Source organism: Filicampus tigris, chromosome 16 (genome assembly GCF_054856515.1).
Source record: "Filicampus tigris isolate MCC_2025a chromosome 16, RoL_Ftig_1.0, whole genome shotgun sequence".
In the NCBI taxonomy this organism is placed as follows: Eukaryota; Metazoa; Chordata; class Actinopteri; order Syngnathiformes; family Syngnathidae; genus Filicampus; species Filicampus tigris.
Window position 1 is genome coordinate 5949400 of NC_141232.1, and position 24463 is coordinate 5973862.

Genomic DNA, 24463 nt, shown 5'->3' on the forward strand with positions numbered 1-24463 from the left:
GCCAAAATGACCAAATGTTATTTGAAACTCTTGACTAAAACAGCAAAAATCACTGTGCCGTTCTTTCTCCATCCACTTCAAACTTCTTTCTAGATTGCGTGAAATCAAATATAGTTAACAGCCAAGTCCGGGGAAAGTGGCGGAGATGGACAGGCGGATGAGATGCTCCCACATCTTGTTTCCTGTCATCTGTGCTGAGGCCTGCAAAGCAACTAACCACTTCCACCACATGTGCTCTGTGGCCCTGTTAGCCTCCGCGCCCACTTTGCTCAAACATAAACATCACACACATACACGCAGCTGTTTCCCAGCACTGGTGTTTAGTGTTCATTTCAAGGGAAACATCCAACTAAAACTAAGCGGGAACATGGTCAATTACCGTATGTAGCCTACTTATTTTCACACGTTACATCTGACAATGTCATACGGCATGATCATTTGCCATGGCACATTGCGTGGTGACTTCTGCTATTTTGCCTGAAAAGGGCGTGATGTTGCAGGTTGAATGATTTCTTAGTACAGTCTTCTGGCATATTCACGATTCATTTTTGGGAGCCAATGATCCGTTATTTCCTGAAAATGTATTTTGCTGTTTGTGCTAAGGCCAAAGCCCTGTCTAACAAAAAAAGTAGTGCTTCGCCACAAACCTTTAACAACAACCGCAGCTGTAATCGATTAAGTCACCCTTTCCTAAACCACAAACAGTTTAATTTGGAATTTAGACAATAATTCTCCTACTAGCGTCAAAGCAAAGTGAATGAGAACAAGTATTTTGTTGAACATTTATTTGAGCCGTTGTAAAATAAATGTAGATCTACATAGAAATATACAGTACAAATATAAAGTCATCGCATGTACAGGACCATAACACCACCAACAGCAAAAGCAGAAAACATGGCCGTCCTTTGGGGGCAAAAGTACAGCATTACAGTGTTCCCCCACCTACACACACAGCACAGAGGTAGATTTTCCCTTAGGTTTCATTTTTAAAGGCAGGAGGGAAAACAGGAACAAACAATATCTGGTCACTTTGTCGTCGGTGTAAGTGCATCATGGCAACACAATGGCACAGATTAGTGTGCTTAAATGTGAGATTGTTCTTCAATATGAGACTCCAAATGACGCTTGCTGTAGTACCAAGACTGACCTGCGAGAGGCAGCACGGTGCCAAAGTGCATCCAGACCCCCGGAAAATACAAAGAAGAGTTTACAATTGCGTCTGCGGCTGTTTTTTGATCAGGAAAATACACAAAGAGGAAGTCAAGTGAAACATTTTCTTTGCAATGATATGCTCTTTGTGCCCCCACTAGTCTAAACATGGTGTTCTGATTAATATTGCATTTGTGGAATATGAATTAAGCAGCAAAATTCACCCGTTTTTATCCATCTGAGGGAACGGCCATTTTGTCCTATACTGCCACTTGCTGTCGACTAAAAACGACGTAACGCTGCCGAAGGGCCTCACGGCCGTCTCGACACACCTGTTTTCTAAGTTTGGTCATGTGACACAAGCTTCATATTCCACAAACGCAATATTAATCTGAATACCGTGTTTAGCCTAGTGGCGGCACATTCAGGATAATCTTTTTTCGAACATCTGACCTTTGCTGACGTTAATCGCAAGGGATGGAAAATGCTAACCGGTAAATCTGGTCTGACTGTCGTGCATGCAACCCGCCTCATTGATCATTTCAATTCAATCAAATCTTGTATGCAGATACACAAATACTGTACAGATGAAATGGTCTGATCAGGACCGATTTCAATTCAACGCTGCTTTTGACTTACTCCCACATTTTTCCAGCAATATGTAATTTCCTTCCCAATCAGGTCTGACTTTGGCATTGAGTGTTCTATCTGCTACCTCTGGATGCATAGACACATTTGATCAGCTGCAAATCGACACGATAGCAAGCACTGGTTTTCAAGGGTAAAAGTGGGCCGTCAAGCTTAGTTTACATACATTCAACACATTGCACTTTCCCTTTGTGTGATTCATGGAGAATAGTATGGAGCCCCAGACACGACATGGAAAAAAATAATTTTGGTCACAATACAGATACAACGTACGCACATAATACTAATTTGTGGCCACAAAATAGGCATAATGCGCGTACAAAAAAAACACTAATTTTCTTGGTTTAATATTATTCCCATAACAATTTGGACGTCCTGCCAAGCATATGGGTTACACCTTCACTAGACACGGCAATACACAATGTCCTTAAAGAGCCTTTTCTTTTTGTGTTCTCGCAACAATTTCTTGTTGTTTTGCATTCAGACACTTATTTAAATAGACCTATGTTTGATATAGTAATAAAAGTCAATCATACTATCCCTGTCCGTTATATAAGCTTTAGCCCCAGCCTCCGTGTCTCTGAAGGTGCACTCAATTTGCTTACCCAACTGTCCAGGAATTCTTTTAAGATGAATTTGTATATTGTGCGCACATTATACCTACTTTGTGACCACAAATTATATTTAGTGCTCAGGTTACACCTATTTTCTGGCAACAAAATAATACTTAATGGACACAAATTAGAATTTTGTGTGCACGTTATACTGAAATTATGGTCATAATAATAAAACAAAAAATCCCTTCTGGGGAACCGTGAATAGCTACATTCATCTACAATCTTTACTAAAGGGAGCAGCTCTATTTTTTTATTGGGGGCACACAGAAACTAAAAAAAAGTTTTGTTTCAAGAAAAAATCCAAGTGTCGCTAGAAAAGTTATATTACTGGAGTGGTCAGCAGAGGTCAGGGGGAAAAAAAAGTGATTAAAATGTTCAATGATTTACTTTATTGTTTTGAATATTATGCTAGACTTTGGGTGTATTAAAGTCAAAATCAGTATTCCTGTCCGTTTCTAATTATAAAATATTTAGAACTCATTGGAATTTAAAAAGTCTGCATGAAAGTGCTTCATGATGCAGGATGGTCTCTCCTTATTTTTTTTTTTTTATGACAGGTGGTCTAATACATATATTAAGCATTGTAGGTTTTTTTCCCCACCTCATAAACTTATGACCTCTATGACAACATTCTCATAGTATTATTTAATTGTAGTTGTCATGGGATTTTTGTCGTCTATTTTCATTACAAGCCACATAAGAGGACAAAGTATTTCTTTCTAAATGGCGCATGCTGGACAATTTCTTGCTATGTTAATAACGCTACACATTTGAATCCAATAGGAGGTAGCGTTTTATCATTTTTATTGAATAGAAAAAAAAAAGTTCACTAATTTGCATTCCAAAACTCACCTACGGTCACGAGTTTGGAACCGTGAGTGAAAAAGTACGATCCCGGATACAAACAACCAACATAAGTTGCCTCTACAATGCTACATTAACTCACTACTGCTTCTCAAGGGGAAAAGGCATCATTAAGAGCCAGGAGGGGGGTCTAGAGCAAGCTTATTTGAACAAGTTTGTTCCTTTTCAATAAAGTCCGACAATCGTCTTCATCTGTGAAAACGATTGGGGATCAAGTAATGGGAGACGTCCAGGTCCAAGAATGGGCTGGATGAAAAATGCTGCCTGGGAAAGGGGTGTGAGGGTGAGAGCAAGGGCAAGTGGGGCATAGGGGGCATGAGTTCATATGGAAACATACAAATGTGACAGAGCCTTTTTCCATGTGTGCTTGGTCAAGGCACGAAGCGGGAGGGGCTTCTAGCGGAGCGGGATCAGTCAGGGTCCCAGTTATGGCATGTGTCCTTCAGTAATCCTGGCCCGGCTTGTGTGGAGTCGAGGTACCCCGCACAGAGACCTTGGCAGGAAATTCCGTCATCGCAAAAGACCCACTCGGGGGTACTTTGACTGGGCAAATATTTCTGTTCCTCTGTGAGAAAGTCCTGGAGTCTTTTAGTTTGAGCAGTCCTCTCCTTTGCTGCGTCGTCCACAGATACCATCGGGATCCTCGCGCGCTCAAGTTTCACTCTCGCGTTGCATAAAAAAAGCCCCCCCAACACATTGCTGCGGTGTCACAGGACGAGGGAGTGACGCCGTCCGCTGACGTGGGCGCGCTGCTCTTTGGGCCGACGTATCGGGTTGCCGTCTTCAGGCCCGGCTCCTGCCCTCTCCGAGAGTCACCTGTCCCGGGGGGCGGGAGGAATGCCGCGACTGACGCGCCCGCTGACGCCAGCAGTGACTCCGGTGGCGCTTCTGCTTAGCAAGGGAGGTCTGCCAGTGTGTAAATATGCACGCGGTGTGCCGTGCATATTTGGTATACGTCTCCTTGGAGGTTGTTTTGACACCCGACACCTGCTTCTCGATGATAAAACAACATGTGAGACACGGCGAATCCCTCCTTGCCAATCCAAAATGGTCCAGACTAAACAGTTCCACAGTGTCTGTATATCAGTCATCCCCAAGATGGGAGAATTGAGGGACTACCCGCACATGCAGAAGGTGGAGTCTTGAGTCAACTCCCCAACCTCTGCTTTTGAAGTTCCGACAACACTTCAGCCCCCCCCCCCCCTCCTCCTCGCACACCCTTCACAGTGGACACTGCTCCGAGCCGAACGCGCCTCCTTCTTTCTTTTTCCTCCTCTTCTTCTTGTGGACGGTCCAGCAGGCGGTGGCCATCAGCAGGAGCAACAGCCCCGTGACCAGCAGCACCAGAGACACCACCTTGGTCTGGGGCAGGTCGTTGTAAGCGTAGGTAACCCCCGTCCCGGCCACGCCGATCACTAACGAGATGATTCCGAAGGGGAAGATGCAGCGGTACCAAGACTTCTCCATGCCCCCCGTGGCCTGGGACAGACGCTCCAAGGAGGAGAGCACCTCCGGGACTTTGGCGCCTCCGGCTTCTAAGGACTGGCTCTCTTGCGGTTGGCACGCAAGTGGCCCTGTGGTGCAGCCCATCCTCGCTGCAGGGGCAGGTGAATCGTTGCTTGAACCCCTTTGTAGAGTCAACCAGATAGAGGGAGTACAAACAGAGCGACAGGGTCCCTGGAGACCGGAACAAGAGAAGCTTTGGGACTAAGTTGGTCCTAAAACAACACCCACGTTCTCCTCCTCGCTTTGTGACTGCCTCTCTGCACAGTGGTCGCTCTAGCTCTGAGGCAGCACATTGTGCACTGGGACCGAATGCAGTGGCGAGGCACATATAAAGCAGCGTGGGGAGGGGGAGGAGCTCTGGGGAAGTCCGAGGGCTCCCATTGGTGCTCTTTCGCTTGACGTCGCGCCACCTTCAATCTGGTAGGATTGGGTGGGTGGGGGGGTTAATGAAAAGCAGGAAAGAGGAGAGTTAACAGCTGCCTGTTTTTTTCCCCCCCTACATCTCCACATCAATACCTCACAATTGGAGTACTTTTGATGTTATTCAGGAAAAAAAAAAAGCCAGAAGGCAACTGCGGCACAAGGGAGAATCCTTCCTTCGTCGTAAATTGGACATGCACTGCGCCACTCTGCAATAACAAAGGTGTGTCACACCACCACATGAAAATTCACCACTGATGCACCAGACGGGGTCTTCATGTGGACATCCACCCACGCCTTCTTTTAATGAGAAAGCCTCTACGCGGAGGCTTGGTAAAACACCAAGCAGACGTCTTCACATGCACAAATGCTAACCATTCCCGGACATTACAATATCAAACTGCCCCCACTCGATTGCCACCTACTCACATCACACCGGTGATGCCAGGTCTGTTGAAAGAAAGCCAAGCGAGTAGTAGCTTGATAGCCACTAGCCGCAGCTCTCTCTTGCTTTTCCATAAAATCATCCTTCCACTATGTGTAGCCTTTCTACTTTTCTTGTGTCTCTGGATATGATGTCCGCTGAATTAAGTACAGCCGCACAGTTCAACAATATCCATCCATTCACCTAATTTCTGTCACGGCCATCGTCATTATAGTCGCGGGTGCCCTGGAGCCTATCCCCCGGCCGACTTTGGCGGGTACGCTCTGGACTGGTTGCCAGTCAATCGCAGATTGGCACATGTAAACAAACACCCATTTCAACTCACATCCAGACCTTTTAGAATGTGGGAGGAATCCGGAGTACCGAGAGAAAACTCTTGCTAGCACGGGTGGAACATCCAAACTCCACAAATGAAGGCCAAGATGTGAATTCCGAACCTCGGAACCTTCAGCCTTCCTTAGATGGCGTTTAGGTACCCAATATTGTGGCCGGCGAATGGATCGTCTTTTATGGCTGAAAATGAGACCAAAATGAATTAAGGGTTAAAAATTGCAGGAAGTAGCATGACTTTGGCTGCCTCGTCGTGATTCGATAAAAGGACGCCAGCTCCTCAAGGCCCACATTACGAGATAATTGGATACCTAATATTCTCATATGTATGCCAACCATGCCTCCATTAGCGTAAGAGCCCCTAAGATACAGTACACTCCTTTCCTGTAAGATACAGTAGTTTTTTTTTCCTTCTGCGAAAAGAGAATGCCTTCTTCAAAAGATGGAAAAAATAAATACAACACACCCAAATGCAAATGATCAGATGAACACGGTGGCCAATGCTATTGCTCTAAAGTAGAACTCGGGAGGAGCAGAAGCGAAACAAAGCAGGGAGAGGAATGTTTTTGTGAGCGCTGGAGGAGAAAACAACATGTTCAAGAGAAAGCAAAAATTCCTGGGAGAGCTTTAGAGTTTCTGTGGATTTTCATTTTAGCCTTTGTTAAGTGGGAAATGGGGAATTTCCCCCGCCACCTTTTCCTGCCTAAGAGTACTTGACAAGCTGCTTGTAACGTCCGTTGGGAAATCCAACAAAGATCAGAGAAATCATCTTTCTTTCATTGCAATGTTTTTTAATTGTAAAAGTTTATCAAGATGTCTGGTAGTCAGAGACAGAAAACAGAGACTGAAACTGAAAACAGAGACACTTCAATCAGCTACAGAGTGTCCTGGGTTTACGACTGTGTTCTGTTCTAAATACACTAGATTTTGTACAAGAAAGGGTTAGGATTGACCTCCTCCATGGAAAATATTAAGGAAGAAAAAAAGAGAAACAATGCACGCTGGTATGAGAGAGACCTGAATGCATCAGATCCAGGAGGTGAGGTCTGACTTTTTCTTTTGAAGCCCCTGGGACATCTCTTGAGTGCTTTTATTGATTAAGACTCACTTACCAGAACATTTGAACTTCAGCTCTTTTATTTATTTTTTTTTTAGTACCACCCCAGGGGAAATGTTGGCATTTCTCGATTGTAGCATACGGCCAAGCAGATCCTCATGTGTCTCATCTCAGCCTCGTTGTGTTCAGCAGGCCTCAAACACCCACGTCCTGCTGCATGAACCCAGAGCCACCTGTCGCCCCGTCTGGCAAGGCCCGGGCCATCCGCACGTCATCTGCGGGCTTCTCCGACGTACTCCCGTCACATCACATTTGCTAAGCAAATAAAGCCACAATGGATGAATTCCTCTGGATCACAGATGGTAAATTACTTTTGGTTTGGTATTCTGCACACGCAACTAGTTGGGAGGTATTTGAATGACGTCTCTTAATTTTCCCTAAAGCACAACACATGGTCTGTGACAATGGCTTGAAAAGTTTCATCCAAACATCTGCCATTTTTTTTTTTTTTTTTTTTTTACCGGTAATCTTTAAAGTGGAAGTCAACCCAAACATATTTTTTTCAAGAATATGTTCCATGCAAGCCCACTAGTTGAAACGCGGCATTCTGATTAATGTTGCGTTTGTGTAATATGAGTTAATCCACCCATTGTGAGCCATATCCGGGGGCGGCCATTTTGTCACTTCTGTCGACTGAAAATGACATCACAAGGGCTCAGGTAACGACCAATCATGGCTGACCGTTTTTTTTTTTTTAAGATGAGCGATATAGGAAATGGATGGACGTGACAAATGATGACATTAACGAGTGTTGAGGTACTTTTATTTTTATATCGCCGATCTACAATTGTCTTTGTTGCATCACACACGATGCTGGAAACATTCACAACTAATTCCTGAGGAAAAGGTAATAGAAAACAACCACTTGATGATTTGATAAGAGGGCCGATCATTACTCGGGCTCACAGTCCAGGACTATGGCGGGAAACCGCTGACCTCCTTCCCCCAGGAGGGAGTACAAATCTCTCAGCACACTGAAGTTGGTACACGAAGGGACGATGGAGGCCAGTTGTGGGGAAAGAGCGTCTAGCAGAGCCTGTCACATGGATGAGGGAACATCATCAGCTCGTTACAAACTTTTTCCACAATTTGTCAAACTGTCAACTTTTCCTCCATTTGAGTCGACTCCCCAACAACTCAGTCCGGTGCCAGCTCTTTAGCATTCATGTGCAATATCCACAACAATTCCATTTTCTGGTAGATATTAATGTCATTATGAATAAGCGCGGTGTGCAACACTCACCTGCTGGAGGTAAATCTCCTGCTGCAGCAGAGCCACTCTCATCCTGATTGCTTCCAGCTGCCGCAGTTCAGCCTCTGAGCTGTAAGTGATCGTAACGGGCAGACGACAGGCGATCGTTTCATCTTCCGCTGGCCCGGAGGGGTAAAGGCAAACTCCTTCCGGCCTCAATCGATCCCATGCTTCCCATTCTGATGAAAAATATGGCTACTTTTAGAGCCGGAGCAACCGTATAACCCCAAAACGTTTGCTGCCTCCACTTTCTTGACGAACCACGGCAGCGCAAAAGGCTTTTAAAGGGGACGCATTATGGAAAATTAATTTTGAATTACTTGTTTACAAATCTGCGTCTCCTGAGTACCTGACCACGCCATCAAGTGTGAAATTAAACAACCAAGTAAATATTTTATCTGTCCATTTCTGAAAATGGGTTCCTATTGCGGAATAAATACTCGCCGACCACGGTGTTGGTTCCCTTTAACATGGATTTAGCATAGAAATTAAGGAAAAAAAACAAACTTCTACCTTGTTTTGCTTGCTCTGCGACATTCTGGAGCGCCATTGCTGTTGTTTTCAGTCCCTCGGGCGTTAGACTGGAAGACATGTTTTCTTTGATCCCTGAAGTGATTCAAATTTTTTAAAAACAGTTAGAATTGGATCATTAGGTCAAAGGAAATGTGATGTTTAGTGGAAATGAGCTTTGGAGCTGTCATGTCCTGCAGTCATACAAAAACGGGGCAGAGGAGATTTGCGGCAGTGTAAATTTCTCAGACAACCACTTCCTGCCAGCTCTCAGGCCTCTGTCAAGGACAAAGTAAAAATAAAAATGCCTGGATTGAATTCAGAATCTAATAAATTGTTCCTCTTTTCGTGCTTTAGCCTTCTGTCAAGGTTAATTAAAATCGGCCCAAAAGTTGCTTCTTATCATAGCGACAGGATGACACTTTGAAAGCCCACAACATTGTAAATTATTCAGTGGAGGCTTCAAAGTACGGCTGGGTGATATGGTCTTCTACTGCAGTAAAATCCCGTATTTTATCTTTATTTGATATTTTCACAAATAACTGATTTCCAATTTCAATTGATTTTTTTTACCCTTCAAGAATAGAAACATTTTTTTAACATCATGAAGAAAGCTGGTGGCAGTTATGGCTGAATGAATTTTAAAAATTAACTAATTCCCCCCCCCCAATTTTGTCATTGTGATTTACTATGCGATTATTTGCTCTTGCCATGTATTTTTTTTTTTAAACTAAATCAAACAGTTGCTCAGATCGATTAATTAGCCTGTCCTACTACAAGGAAAACTCTCTAAATCATTGCGGGGTTGTCCGTTCATTCCAATTTATTTAACATTAGTTTTATACACACATTTTACCAAGAAGATGCTAAATATCTTCAGTATTTTAGCCACTAGGTGACTGAATCCCTCTGCAAACACCCTCCTGTTTGCTCACTTTAGTGTGAGAAGTCTTTAAAGGGTGAGTATATGTATTTTATTTTCATCCATCAATTTGTAGCCCATTGGACAATTAAGAGTCTTTAATGAACCTAACATCGAGTTATTTTGGAGTATGGGAAGAAGATTCCAACCCCGAATCTCAGTGAGGCAGACGTGCAAACCACTAGTTCATTACGGTGTAAACCCGTTTTTTTCCTATGGAAAAATTGGTTTGAAATGATCATTTGGAAGTCAACAAGCCTCACTCAATAGCTTGTCTATTTTTTCGGATTCACTCGTGATTTGTTGCACTGAGGATTTTACCCGGTTCCGCGCCTTGCTCTGGGGTCTGCTGATCCAGAAGGTCCATTGTCTGGCAATGCTGGGCGAGTTCATCAACCCGGTGAGTCAATCTGTCAACTAGACCTCCGATCTGCTCCGGGCTTCCTGGTGGCCAGTCCTTCGGAAACTGTAAACGTCACATTGACAAACCACAAATAATATGGGAAGCATTCACACTTCTCGAGCAAATACAGTCTATCAATGCATTTTGCTCCGATGCCTGATGCACCTAAAAAGTGAGTAGGGAATTTTATGCATTTTATGCCCATCTGTGTTGTGATGTGTTGCTTTTTTTAAATATCTGCACAACACATCATGGGATATATACAGTATTTTCTAAGGGTCACCAGTTGTTCACTACTAATCAAAACGCATTGTGTGTGTGCTATAATGAGGGCACTCTATAGGGGATAACCTTTACTCACTACATTGGCACTATAAAATGGTAAATCCACTGTACAGGCTGCGATTCCGAACATAGCCTAAAGTCTTCAATGAAGCTGACATGTTTTTGGAATGTGGGAGGAAGTCTCCGGAGAAAACCCACGCAAGCAAGGGGGTGAACATGCAAACTTGACACACATTTCGACTGTAGCAGATGTGCTAACCACTAGTCTAGTGATGCGTAGCAAAATGAAATTTGCAGAGATATAAAAGGTTTGTGAATCTGTTTTTGGCTCAATGAGTGCTTTGCTTTTAAATGAATGATTATTTGTCCAATTAAACTCGATTTAGATTTTTAAACTTTCATCCAGATTTACAAAATCCTTTGAATTTCCGACTCTCGACACGTAAAATTCTCAGATTTCTTTAGTCCTCCATAATCGTTAATTGCAGCCGTAGCATAAAAAGAAAAAAGAAAAATTGCAAATGCACAAATGTAACCTTGTGGCACAGATGACGACAATAATAAATATCACTAAAACAATCCTATTCAATTCAATCAAGAATTAGCTTCATTATCTTTGAAAAGGCACATTTTGTTTTAATGCAGCTCCTGTATTTGATCTCATTATGATCAAGCAGGTGTACCGAAAGAAGTGCCCTGTGAGTAAAAGGTGACACACAGCACGGGGAAAATGTGCGTGAGGCTTTTCCCAGCAAATTTGACAGGCGTCATTAGAAAAGAGGAAGGATGTACCGTTGCTCTCATTCTCTCCATGAAGCAACTCCTCCCGGGTGCAGGTTTCCTTTGAGCGGCCATCACTTTGTCCCACATTCTGTTGAGGAAGGAAACGGTGAAATAAGAAAGTCAGACACGAGCTGTGTAACAGTCGGACAAAAAAAGAGGGATTTTTGCCCACCTGTTTTGCTTGAGCCTCAGAGAGATCCAGTGTTCCTTCTGTGCGCTGGCAGGAGATAAATAGACATGAGAAAAATAAACACACATGCTACATTATGATGTTGCTGGGCTTTTAACTCTGGATGCTGCGGCTGTATTAAACTCCAAAGCCTCCATTTTGCCGTGGGGGGCGTGGTCTCTCTAAATGGCAGATTTTCACATAATGTAAAGCAACGGTCACATTACTATTTCGGTCGAACATATTGTACCTTCTTGGTTGAGGCAGATTGTGATCTCCCATGTCTCCTTTGTCATGTGAAATTGTTGGCGCTGAAAGTTTGGTCAGCTGCTCGCCACTCGGCACGATGATGTTCACTGGAGCGGTCTGTCGGGCACTTTTTACAGCCTGATGCATCGTCTTCGAATGGGTCTTGGTCACATTTTTACTAGTGTTGCTTTTACACTTTCCGGGACCGCAGGTGGCTGAGGATCTCGATGATGTCACACACTTTCTGGGGACTTTTTTGTCAATACTGGCAGATTTGAGGGATGCTTTGGTGGCCGTCTGATTTCCTTTGAAGGCAGAAGAGGCTTTTGAAGTCACCTCTTTGGGTATGGCTGCAAGGTCCGTTTGAAACTGAGTGGGTTTGTTTCCCTTGGGGTCTTTACTGGAAAGCTTTGTGCCAGTGCGCACATGAAGGGCTTTTTCTAATGCTTTCTCTAGCAGTTTCATTTCTTGCGTTTCCACTGTGGATGAAGTTGCTGTGTCTGAACAGATACACAAACATAATCTCATGATGTAAACAGAGAGACCATATATATTCAGTAAATTAGGTACACTTGCACAATCTATAATTAGCTCCATATGTCCTCAACGAGTGGCCTCTACTGGCCAACTGATTACGGTGTGTACACCCAGCGTCGTCCACTAAAATAAATGAGCACCTCAACGCAAATAAAAGATATTTTCTTTTCCCATCAACAAAATAAATAGCAGGTCGTGCCACTATGTGATTGGAATTACTAGTGCGTAATAATTATAGAATTTTCCCTCACAGTCTTAATAAAGTAGAACCCGCTGTACCTACCAACCAACCAATTTATTCCATTGATTGACATGTTGGATTTTGGTATTAGAACAGCATTGTTGTAGTTGACCTTGTATTCATATTATTATTTATATCCTCTGGTCAAAACAAGAGAATATTTGTCAGGAATCCACTTACAGACATCCGGTGGAAATTGTTTCCCCCCCTCTTTTTAAAAGCATGTTTCGATAGACGTCTACTTGACATATCTTTGATAGAGAGCAGTAAGGTCACATCGGAGAGTTGGGACTGAAGGATTTGTTTCTTTTAATTTATTGGCCAAGGGTGAATGATAAGTCAATGACCACAAATAATGCATTAATTCATAATTTAAAATGCATTTATTAATGTTATATGTTTACATGTGTTTTACCCTTCCTTAGCATCTAATGTTCATGCTAACTGACTCATAGCTTAACACAACAGTTTTCAATTGTTCTGAACTTGTTAGATAAATTGTATTTACATAAAATTACCAGTCAGAGCATCAATAGTTGGCTCTGGTTCTTCGGAAGCTGTCCTGTAGGGAAAAGAGACTGATAGTAATCATACATAACCAAGCAATTTTAGCAAATACATTCAATAGAGTAAATCTACGCTGTCAGTAATTTGATCCCACTAGAGTTGTTATGCTTTTGTCAAACATTACATTTTCATTAACACTGTCAAACTATTATTTCAATGTATGAGACCATCAATACAATCGGCCTGATTGTTTGATGTATATGGCAATGAAAAACAACATTACGTCATATCACGTCAAAAAGGCACTGCTGGGATTCGAACCCAGGATCTCCTGTTTACTAGACAGGCGCTTTAACCAACTAAGCCACAGCGCCAGGTGCCTTCAATTGGAATAGTTATTTGATTCAATCGTCAGTAAGTCATTAAAATTACAAAAACTATTCACAGCAAACGTGACGTGGTATACTTACAGGGTTTGTAGAAGTTCTTTGTACAACTGAATGCGGCCATTCACCCTCGCCTGTTCGTCTTTGCACAACTTGATGGCAGTCTCGACGGAGGTAAGCAGCGACATACTTCTTTGACTTAACTAAAAGAACAATAAAAGTGGAATGACTATATGAGTCAACATGTCTTCTCGGCGGTTATATTTTCTTTAAAAATAAAACAAAAACAAACAAAAAAAAGATGAGCGCTAGCCGGCGAATCCGTATGACGTACACGGAAGCAGCGTCACTAAAAAGTAAAGACTACAGTACTGTGATAACGACAATTCTTAAAACGCTTGTTAATCGACGTATACTAAGTAGAGTATACCAGTTGACTAAATATAATTGACTTTTATTCCCATTAACAATGTGAATAAATAAAGATTAGCTGTTGGGAAACAAACCAGTATTGTTTGCATAAAATATGAAGAATATGCACAGGCAATACATAACACACTTATTTTTGCTTAGTCATTTAACACCACTTGTTGGAATAAGTAACATTACCTTTCTAGAGTAATTCTTTCTGTGAGTATTTTGACGCTCGCTTGTTATTAAAACAAACAAAAAAAGAGTTTGGAAACGGGCGCGCTCAACACTTCCTGTTTTTTTCAACCACATGGCCATATCACGTGGCCACCGAGAGTTGGTGTTGGGGGCGGGATCTACCATGCGCAGTGGACGTTTAGCTTGAGGTCTAGTTCACCCGAGCGACGCGTAGTGGCTACAGTGAAGGTTAGTACGGCGTTATAGCAGCACAACCTTGTGCCGTTTTAAATCTAAATTCAAAAGTTAATAAAAAGCCTCAAGATATGTTGTTTGTCGACCACCTCGTTGTGGAACGTGTATGAGAGCTTGCTAGGTATTAGCATGTGTTTTGTTAGCAAGCAAAGTTAGCTGTTGATATTGTTGCTGTTGTTGTCATAATGACGTTTTATTGCAATGTTGTTCTAACAAAGGAGCAATAACTCAGTCGTATTTAGATGAAGGTTGTAAATGTCTCTTACCAACAATAGCGGACTAAATTGTAGCTATGACACCTAGAATCTACGTTAAATGACAAAAGGCCTTTTGTCTTGCTGCTTTTTGTCTGCCAGTATTAGTGTGCTTAAAGCCACCGTAGTGTCAATAGTCCTTCTGTCCTATTTAACTCTAAACTAGGCCTGTTTGTATCAGCTTTCAACCTGCTGCTGCTTTGTCGTCCTTACAGAGTCTGGTATCTTGTGGCATCATCGCCGTAATCTCAGGGACAACAACAACACAGCCTGGCCACAAAAGCCCCCCATGATCCTGATCTGAGCATCCTCTGGCTCTTTGGTAATTTTTTACTTCCTATTCATGCTTGTAATCAGAAGTGATTGGAGTAGCCAAAAATTGGACTCAAATAAGAGTGTGTTTACTTTAAAATAATATAATCCAAATAAAAGTATGAATAATACTTCAGTAGCAAGAGTAACCTGTCATTTATTTTACAAATAAGGGAAAAGTAATTATACAAGACGTCTTTTAGAAATAACAAAGTAACACAAATTCAGCCACAAGAAGTGGTCTTAAATTAACTTCCCTTTTTGTGAAACAGCACAACAGTCTCCCCAGGAAGGGATTACTTACTAAATCACACGGTGTTTTGTGAAATTGAAGATTAGAGTCCTTGTATGCTGAAATGCCAACATTTTAAACAGACACAGATGACCGCAGCCTGTTGTTAGTTACTCGTTTTTGTTTGTCTCGATGTGTGTGACAGCTTCATACAGCACAAGACAAAGTGATTACTCGTCACAAACGGTCACGTGCCTTGTACACTAAACGCTATACAACATGGGTCACAACAATACAGTTAGACCATTTCCTATGTCACGGTAATTTCTATTTCCAGTTCTATTACTATCTCACTTTCCCTCTTTGCTATCACAGGCAACCTTGATTTTTGAGTTACATTATTTTCCACTAAATATTAGCTGAACTCTAAATTGTGCCACTTTTTGTGGTAAACTAGGAGGTAACATTTTTGGTGTCTTATGAAGATTTCTAGGGGTGGTAACTGTCAGACAAGATGGCCACAATGTCAGAGAGCGTGTCCAACGGAGGAGGGCCCGTCCACGAGGAGAAAGGAGACACCCTCAGGTTAACCTTCCCTTGTATTTGCAGCATCAGAACACAAGATACACAATTACATTGTCGACAAAGTGTTTTTTGCCAATAGAATGAAACATTGCCCCACATCAGTGTAAGAAGACATACTTACAAATCATTTTGAAACATGTTTTTTTTTTTTAAGAAATACATTTAGCATGTTACAATATTCTTAATACCATACACTTTTCTTAAGTATATAAAAGAATAGTTTGACATCTGATATTTTAAAGAAGAAAGCAGTCACACTTTTTGAAGTTGAATCTTACGTAGCGCTATAAAACGAATGCATCATTTTGATTGAAATAGAAAAAAAAATGCTTTTCGTAAAAAAAAAGTTTTCAGAAAAAAAATACAAATATAGACATGTTCATTGCAAGATATTACATTATTGACTTTATTAAAAAAGATGAAGAAGGATTTTACAGGGTACACTATCACTTTTAAAATAAAAAAATGCATTTATCAGTAATTGCTGCTTATGAATAACTGTTGATGTTAAAAGAACACACTTTTATTTTTTAATTAAGCTATCGCACTAGTCTGATGTTCTCACTAGAACAATAAGATCACTAAAATCCTGCTTTACCCACATTTGTCCGACATTACACTCTATGATCTGAATTTTATATCAAAGGAAGGAAGTGGCCACTACTTCCTTCATATTTTATTTTTTTTGTATGTGGCTCTCATTGGAAAAGGTTTCAACATACCTGCATCAAAATGGAATTGACCACAGTACATTATTTCCCTCCTCTCCCCAGGCTCGATGATTTATCAGAGATGCTGGCCGCTGGTACCAAAGATGTTCATGAAAAGGCGGAGAACACACAATTTGTGAAAGACTTCCTCAGGGGTCAAATCCACAAAGAGCTCTTCAAGGTGAGGAACGGGGGAGATAAAAAGCAACCCACATAGCTTTGATGGAAATGAAAACCCGATTGATATATTTGCCTCGACAGCTGAGCGTTGTAGCTCTCTACTACACTTACACCGCCATAGAAGAGGAAATCGAAATAAACAAGGACCACCCCCATTTCGCCCCACTGTATTTCCCATCCGAGTTGCACCGCCACGAAGCCCTGGCCCGTGACCTTGAATACTTTTACGGCCCCGAATGGAAGAGCGAGGTCAGCTGCTCCCCGGCCACCCAACGCTACGTGGACCGCATTCACCATGTGGGCCGGGAGGACCCGGCGCTGCTGGTGGCCCACGCCTACACCCGCTACATGGGCGACCTGTCCGGGGGCCAGGTGCTGAAGAAGGTGGCGCAGAGATCCTTGAAGCTTCCCGCCACCGGAGAGGGCCTGGAGTTCTACCAGTTTGACGCCATCGACAGCACCAAATCCTTCAAGCAGTTTTACCGCAGCCGCATGAACGAGCTGGAACTGGACGCGGAGACCAAGAAGAGTCTGGTGGACGAGGCCGTCAAGGCCTTTCAGTTCAACATGGAGGTAAAACAGGCGTCTTGCAGATGCCTTCACAATAAGCAGAACTTTAGCAAATAGTGAACAATTCTGAAAAAAAAAAAAAAAAAGGCGCTTCAAGCTGTTTATTGCCACTCCCAGTTGGAGTTTGCTGTCAAACTAAACATAAAACAGAATTATTACTTTATGTAAAACAACCACAAAAAGTCTGTTAGCTTAATGCTAACAAACAATGCAAAACACCACAGACGAAAGATTGTTTGAGCGCTTTAACAACGCAACCTAACTATAATTTTGTTTTCGTCTTTTGTCAATTAATATCACATATAAGCCTTCGGGTTTCAGTTTAAATGTATTAATTTTGTTATTGCTGTACATCCGTACAGAAGAAGGAAGATCTAATGGTTGACAATTATGTTTAGATATTTTTTTTTTTTTTTATCTTGCGCTTGACAAATACTGTATATATTTTAAAAATACTAAAACTAAGAAAGCATTTTCCCCAAAAAATAAAACTAACAAATTTGCTCTAAAAGTAACAACATTTAAAAAACTAAAGTGAAATAAAATAAACACCAACAAATGAAAATCCACAACTATTATAATCTCAGACAGACAATGATCACAACACTAATCGCGGTCATATACATATATGCAAAATCTACTTAAGTACAATACTTAAGTTATGTCCCACTACTGGAAATCATCGTACATGTTCTACCCTGTCAGGTTTTCGAGGAGCTGGAGGAAATTGGGAAAACCTTCCAAGAAGAGGTCTCCGAAGCTGGAATGCCTGTTCATGGAGACACAGGAGGCGACATCAGCAAATGTCCCTACTATGCTGCCAAAATGGGTACACTTTTGTTTTTACCCCACCTGGGACCCTTCATTGGATTTAGAAAGTGAACACACCCTTTTTTAGAATGAATAATTTAATTAGTAGCTTTTTCAAGTTATTTTTTTATTGATGTTGTTCCTCTCGTTTTAGCGACAACAGGTGGGACGGCGTACGCGTGCCAGCTGGCCATGGCCATCCTGCGCCACCCCACCGGCCAGGTACTCATCGCCACGTGGTTCGCCGCGTTAGCCGGCCTGGCCGCCTGGTATCTGATGTGAGGACTGGGAGCCGAGGAGAAAAAACACTGAAGGACAGGATGTAGTGAGATGGCTTCTCAGGCCAAGTGTGTTCAAAGTTTCCTGGTGCGGCCATAGAAAATGTACCTGGATCTGGAATTCCACTGCGTTAATCTTAAGGACCATATTGACCCCTCGCCCATCTTATCAAATGTTTTTTTTTGTGTTTTTTTCGACCTCCTTTGCACCATCCATCCGTCCCGTGATGATGTCGTCACATGAGGTTTTCTCCCACTTTCCCGTAACTTGACAGATGATTGAAGCACAGGTTTATGCTGTACAGTGATACAAAGATGACGTTTAATGATAACTGCTTGGTAAAACATACTATGCATATGTTGCGGATGAGCGTTGTTAACGAGTGTTTTTGGCCAAACAAGGGACTCGATTTGACTCAGGAAAGAACACGTGTTTTACACAGTCGTCTATTCCTCGCATGTAATTTTCTGCTATTATTTGATATTGCGGTTTGCAAAGTCAGAACCGCGTTGACGTACTGCTAAAAAAAATGTACCTGATTACATTTCATCATTCCTACGCAAGCAAGCCTTCAATGTTGATTACCGTATTTCCTCATACAGTAGCCCTTTATGCAACTGCATTCAGACATTGATTAGATGCGATTAGTAGAATACAGTGCAATAATGTAGTACAATATTGTCTTAAGAATTTGTAGATGTTGGCTTTACAGATGCCACCTCTGCTTTGCACAAGATCGCAACCCGTAAAAAATGTTTATTGGAGTCGAGGCAACTATTTGAGGAATTACGGCATTATCACTTTGACAGGTGTATGATAAACACATTAGTGCTAGTGAGAGGTATATTGGAATTATGCAGCAAGTCTTGATACATTTTTTTGTCTACGTTGCACAGTTGGACTCGGAACGACAGATCAGTTGAAGATGCCAAAGGAGCCTACATTAACAATTATACTGTAATATTTATCTTATAGTATGATGAAGGTGTTTATTATTATTTTAATGAAGAGTATAGAAAGAGCACATTCGCAGTATATGAAGGCCTATTTTGAGTATTTTTCGGAACTGCCTCAGGTTAGGTACAAATTTATAAAACGGTTACATTAATATTCATGGTTCCTTTGATTGATACTGTATGCTGGTTTATTGTTGCTATGTACACGCGGTGTAATTGCAGTTTTCTGATTTAAATTTGAATCCTGACATGTTTATCGTCAACTTCGTTTTCCTGACATTTGATTTCATATTAAACTTTTAAAGGACACTCTTCAACCCCAATGCAATGCTCTTCTATGAGGCCATCCACACTCATTGAAGCGGTGTGTTATTTTGGAGACTTTTGTCATGTGACAGTCAAACGAGGGAACGCCACATCTACTAGTCCAAGACACCGGGGACTACAAAACAGTACACCGTCTAATGGTAAACAAGTGGAATGTTTTTACATATTTGCATGCACTTGCACTACTGCTATTTCATCTTGACAATTGCTATCACTTTTTCCAAAGGGGATTGGAGGAGAAAAAAACTGTCTAATTAAATAAAACCCATGTGACTGACATTGAAGCATGTTTGTTTTGCTTGTGTGATGTACAACAGGTTGCTTTTGGTTCAGTCATACTTTTTAAAAAGAGATTGTTGATTAGGTGAGCTGATTTTTTTCTTAGTAAAGGCATATTGCAGGAATACTTCTCCCCCCAAGAATGAAAGGTGTATTTTTTAGTATATAATAAGCCTGCGTTCTTGTAAGCTTTGCATTTTTCTTGAAAATAAGCAACTTTTTATCCCAACAAAATCTCCCATTAGTTTTGATTTTAAAAAAAGTTTACGGATACATCATGGTTTGTTCAGTATTTATTTTTCAACAGTAATTCAGCATGCTTTATTGCCTTGTGTTTTCAGCGTGAAGAATACTGGTATGGCGAGTTGAATAAAATGTAATTTGTCTTTGATTACCACTGCCTTATTGCCTTGCATGAGGTGTCTAATGTGCCTTGTGTATGGAAATATTGACACAGTAAAGGGGAAAACATGCAGAGTTTTTCATTTATTACATATACACAAATTTAAAGATAAAGTGGAAGGCCAAACAAACAAGGCTATAAAACAACAGTGGGTCAAGATGTTAGCATGATGGACAGCAGAGCGTATAAAGACAAACCTTTCATGTGTCTTTATACATTTATTACATTTGTGCATGTGGAAACTGCAACGATTTGCCATCTTTTACAGTTTTTGGTGCTAAAATGGACGAAGCAACTTAGTCCACCGTAACGGGATCTACTTTGCCTTGTTGGATGCCTACGGAAACGCGGACGAGTGAGTCTCTCAGTTCCAGGAAGACCTCTTGCCTGGAAGATGAGGAGGAGAAACAGGAATACTGTATACTTGAAATGCTTAGAGGACATTGAGGCCCGATAGCCACAAACCAGAGATGAAATGTACTCTTCCTACCTGGTTTGTGGCTGTCAGGAAGAACTAAACAATTTCCTCAGCGCGGAGAAAAAAAACCCTCTCGTTTCAACTGGCCTGCCTTGCTGTCATGGCTTCCCTCAAATTGCTTACCACTGCTGCCCCCGTCTGGACACATATTGACCCTGCGTCAGACACAACTGGAACGATGAACCATCTTCACGGTGTGCTCCGGAAAATGCTCCAATTGCACTTAATTGATACGAAAATTATTTATTACAAATTGCAGTACCTCAACTTAGGAATGACCTGACCCTTTTCCAGGTATGAGATGTCGCTCTGTCAATTTTGTTGGTGTCAGTATACTTCAAAAGCAGTTTGGCAGATGATGTACAATTCTTCAAAATAAGAGGCTTCAAGCTGTTTATTGCCACTCCCAGATGAAATTTACTAAAACACCACTCACAAGACAGAACTACACATACCGTATAAATTTGCCTAAGAAAAATCTGCTATATTAGTGCTAACACGTAATGTGAATATATCGCCGTAGTCATAAACCTTTAGACAACGTATGTTTTAACACAATTTAGAAACATAAAGACGGACTATATAACAATACTCAGACGAGCATATGTTCTTTATCCTCTACAAAAAATAACTGCAGTGTAGTTCTGTTTCATCATCAAATTTGCATGTCTATGCATTATACTGCCCCTTGTGGTCAAAGCACACAACGCAATGCTCATTGAATTGCAGAAAACCATGATGCATAAACTTATTATTGATATTGTATTTAATTATGAGTTTACTGTTATTTTAAAGAGACACTATAAAAATGTATTGTTTTTTTTCAGGGAGCTAGAACCGATTAAAAAGGCATTTCCTCTCATTTCAAGGTGGAAAGATGATTTCGCCTTGACATGAGCGAAGTCTACCTGTGGTGGTGGCTGTGACGCCATTAACCGTTCCTTCCACTTCCGCCTCGTCCTCTGCATAGCTCATTAGTAGAGCTCTTTGACGGTCTGTCAGTGTCCTGCGGGGTGGGATTACCAAAAAATTTTTTTTTTAAAAACAATCATCCAAACCGGTCAGCTCATCTGAGGAAGATTCACACATCCCCCTTTCACGTCTTACTTGGGTACTTTAATTTTGATATGGACGTAATGATCTCCAAAGCCGTAGCCACTGACGCGGGCGATTCCTTTCCCTGCCAGGTGGATCCTCTGGTCTGTCTGGATGCCAGCGGGGATCTGGTCCAAGGACCACAGCGACAATCCTCCCATCAAAGTCAAATACTTGACCGTTGTTGTGTACATGATGCATTTAAAAAAAACAAAAAAACATTTACCACTAAATTGAGCGTTTCATAGAGGCCTTGTGTCCTGGCCGTTCCGCCCAGGATTGCTTGCGCCACGGAGACGTAAAGGTCCGAGTGGATGTCGGCGCCGTCCCGCCTGAACACTGGACTCTTTTGAACCTGAAACCAAAAACCATTTCAAATGAAGGATGAATTACCGTGGTTTGCTGAAAGCCCCTTTGAAATCTGCATATGTGGCTATCAAAAGCATGAAATAGTTTTTCTTGATTTGAAGTTAGGCGTTTATTTGAGAGGAGGCCTTGACACACAGCGGTTGATTGGTCAAAGAAGAATTGTTCCGTTCACATAACAACGGGAATGGAATGTGTCCAACTATCCTGGGAGGTAAAAGGAGGCACTATTTGAGGTGAGGTGTTCATTTTTTGAAGTGAACAGCCAAGGGAATGTCCTGCGTGGCCACTCACCCTAAACGTAATGAAGATCTCCTTCTTTCCAACAGGCATTCGGACAGTCTGGCCATCCTCCACTCCTGAAGGACAACACGTTCAACAGTTAGTCGCTGTTTGATATTTCTACTGGCGGTAGTGGTCTGAATTGCGGCGTGACAGACCCGCAGGCACGGGCACCGTGACAGTCTTCCTTTGCTTGGTCTGTCCGGTCCCGCGGCAGGTGTGACACGGGTCGGAAATTATCGTTCCCTTGCCGCCGCAGCGTCGACACGTGGAACGCATCACGAACGGGCCCCTGTTCACCGTCTCCTGAGGGGGGGGGGATGAAACATAGTCAGGCGTTGGCATATGCTGGCACTTACAGCACGGTTAGTGGAATTTAATTCTGCCAAATATCAGAAAATAAACAAAATCCATATCGGCCGGGTCCTAATCTAATTAAAGTCTCACTTGCTGCACGGCTCTGAGGTCATGCTGATCTGTATTTTAGGCTTGATGTGTATTGTTGTCGTTTTGTTTGCAGCAGCTGCATGGCTGTAAAACCATGCTGATGTGTTTTATTTGCAGGTGTCTATTTGTTTAAGGAAATGATGCATCCAGATTTAAATTAAAAACATTACTATTAGAGCGTTAGCCACTATTTGAGGACATACAGTAACATGCTTTAGGCATGACAGGAAATGCATGGAGGAATAGTTTTATATAGTTTTACCATGCCGGAGCCGTTGCAGTAGTGACAGTGCTGGACCTTGCTGCCTGGCTCGTGACCTTTCCCGTCACATCGTTGGCAGGCGGCTTCTGTGTTAATGGACATCTCCTTGTTGACTCCCTTGGCTGCCTGAGTGAACGTCAACTCCATGTTGTACTGTGGCGAGAAAACAACCCACAAATTGCAATGATTGGAAATTAAAACACTTGTATCTCCTACTGCAATCATGGTCCAGCTACTACGGGACAGACCTCTTGCGGCTGATCAAAAATGGCATTAAAGTCTCCGAATCCACGTCCTGCCGAGAATTCCCCAAAGATCTTGCGGAAAAGCTCTTCCGGGTTCACGTTATGTGTCTGCCCGGACCAGTATTGCTCCCCGCCTCCCGCTTGTCCAGCGCTGAAGCCCGCAGAGCCGTACGTGTCGTACTGCTTCCTCTTTCCTTCGTCGCTGAGGACCTGAGAAATAAATGTTACATTATAGAGGCTTGCGTATTATAATAATTTGTATAAAATGAAAAGGGCCAAACCTCATAAGCTTCAGCTAGCTGAGCAAATTTCTCCTTGGCTTTTGGGTCATCTTTATTTGTGTCCGGGTGGTACTTTTTAGCCATCTGCAGAACGACAAACAGCCAGGCTGTGAAAATAGAGACCAAATATGAGCTGCAAATCTTCCTGGCAAAAGCAGACCTGATAATAGGCCTTCTTGATCTCCTTCTGGGTTGCTGTGCGAGGTACCCCAAGGACCTGGTAGAAGTCCTGTTTATTGTTGGTCGAAGTGCTTGTGTGAAATGTGCACTGGAGTGCTTTGAAACCTGAGGGTAGGACAACACAGCTGCATTATACTTGCGAACAAAAAGACAACAAGGAATTATAGTTTTGTTTTGCTCAGCAGCATCAATTATGTAATAGGCTAGCAAGAAAAAAAAAAAGTAAAACATTGCCTAACTCTGACGATATCCACTGACAGAGTTCAACGACCTGTATGCATGCTTCAAAGAGCACTCATGTGTCACAATATCAAGGCATTCTGATAGAATTTAAGTCCAAGTTCAAGTTCAAAACACAAATGATACCTAACAACATTTAGCATAGCCTAGCCTAGCATAGCTTAGCTTAGCCCAATGCTAAAACCAAACGTCACTTACCAGGCAGACCCTTCAATGTCAACCCTTTCCCAGCCCGCCCACACGCCGAGCTCCCACCGGTCCAAAGTTTCCCGGTTCCGAACGTGCAGACGCCCCGGAGCGAGCCACGAGAAGTGGAGACAACGGCACCCGTTGCGCGGGCATGCCGGTGGTGCCCAGAGGACACGATGACAGTTAGCCAGCGTGAGGAACAGCGAGCCGCTGAAGACGCCATCATTCCCAGTGGCCGCCTCGTGGCTCACTGCGCATGACAGGAAGGAATATGTCACTGTATTATTACGTCATATTTGCTTCTAGAATACCGTACTA

The 24463-nt window shown here is 42.2% G+C and overlaps 4 protein-coding genes and 1 non-coding gene across 11 annotated transcripts; 1 reads left to right on the forward strand and 4 right to left on the reverse strand.

Annotated features, from left to right (window-relative positions):
* Window positions 1-780: 780 nt before the first annotated feature.
* LOC147134336 (transmembrane protein 100) lies at window positions 781-5070 on the reverse strand. Its single transcript, XM_086055260.1, has one exon. The coding sequence runs from the start codon at window positions 4866-4868 to the stop codon at window positions 4500-4502; it is 369 nt and encodes a 122-aa protein (XP_085911386.1). The 5' UTR covers window positions 4869-5070; the 3' UTR covers window positions 781-4499.
* Window positions 5071-7842: 2772 nt separating this feature from the next.
* On the reverse strand, window positions 7843-14125 carry tedc2 (tubulin epsilon and delta complex 2). Of its 5 annotated transcripts, none has more exons than XM_086055240.1 (10): window positions 13950-14125; window positions 13425-13543; window positions 12966-13009; window positions 11671-12169; window positions 11424-11468; window positions 11261-11339; window positions 10102-10246; window positions 8862-8954; window positions 8340-8527; window positions 7843-8132 (listed from the first exon to the last, which is right to left on the reverse strand). In XM_086055240.1, the coding sequence occupies exons 1-10, from the start codon at window positions 14112-14114 to the stop codon at window positions 7989-7991; spliced, it is 1521 nt and encodes a 506-aa protein (XP_085911366.1). In that variant the 5' UTR covers window positions 14115-14125; the 3' UTR covers window positions 7843-7988. The 5 variants fall into 5 exon arrangements, with proteins under 5 accessions (XP_085911366.1, XP_085911370.1, XP_085911368.1 ...); XM_086055244.1 differs by having other exon boundaries at window positions 12956-13009; window positions 13950-14123; XM_086055242.1 differs by lacking the exon at window positions 12966-13009 and having other exon boundaries at window positions 13950-14124.
* trnat-agu (transfer RNA threonine (anticodon AGU)) lies at window positions 13255-13328 on the reverse strand. The gene has a single exon. It is a non-coding gene; the product is annotated as a tRNA-Thr (tRNA).
* Window positions 13381-19682, forward strand: hmox2b (heme oxygenase 2b). 3 transcript variants are annotated; one of them, XM_086055259.1, is made up of 7 exons: window positions 13381-13514; window positions 14653-14759; window positions 15467-15566; window positions 16340-16457; window positions 16538-17029; window positions 17732-17855; window positions 17991-19682. In XM_086055259.1, exons 3-7 carry the CDS (start codon window positions 15496-15498, stop codon window positions 18116-18118), a joined length of 933 nt encoding a protein of 310 aa, XP_085911385.1. In that variant the 5' UTR covers window positions 13381-13514; window positions 14653-14759; window positions 15467-15495; the 3' UTR covers window positions 18119-19682. The 3 variants fall into 3 exon arrangements, with proteins under 3 accessions (XP_085911385.1, XP_085911382.1, XP_085911383.1); XM_086055256.1 differs by lacking the exon at window positions 13381-13514 and adding an exon at window positions 14036-14177; XM_086055257.1 differs by lacking the exon at window positions 13381-13514 and adding an exon at window positions 14157-14304.
* A 902-nt stretch (window positions 19683-20584) lies between these two features.
* On the reverse strand, window positions 20585-24400 carry dnaja3a (DnaJ heat shock protein family (Hsp40) member A3a). Its single transcript, XM_086055246.1, is given in 12 exon segments — window positions 20585-20625; window positions 20628-20696; window positions 21467-21564; window positions 21666-21781; window positions 21880-22008; window positions 22314-22378; window positions 22460-22607; window positions 23011-23163; window positions 23259-23465; window positions 23537-23620; window positions 23697-23821; window positions 24155-24400. Coding segments are annotated over 12 exon segments (1452 nt in total). The 5' UTR covers window positions 24372-24400.
* Between the last annotated feature and the right edge of the window lie 63 nt (window positions 24401-24463).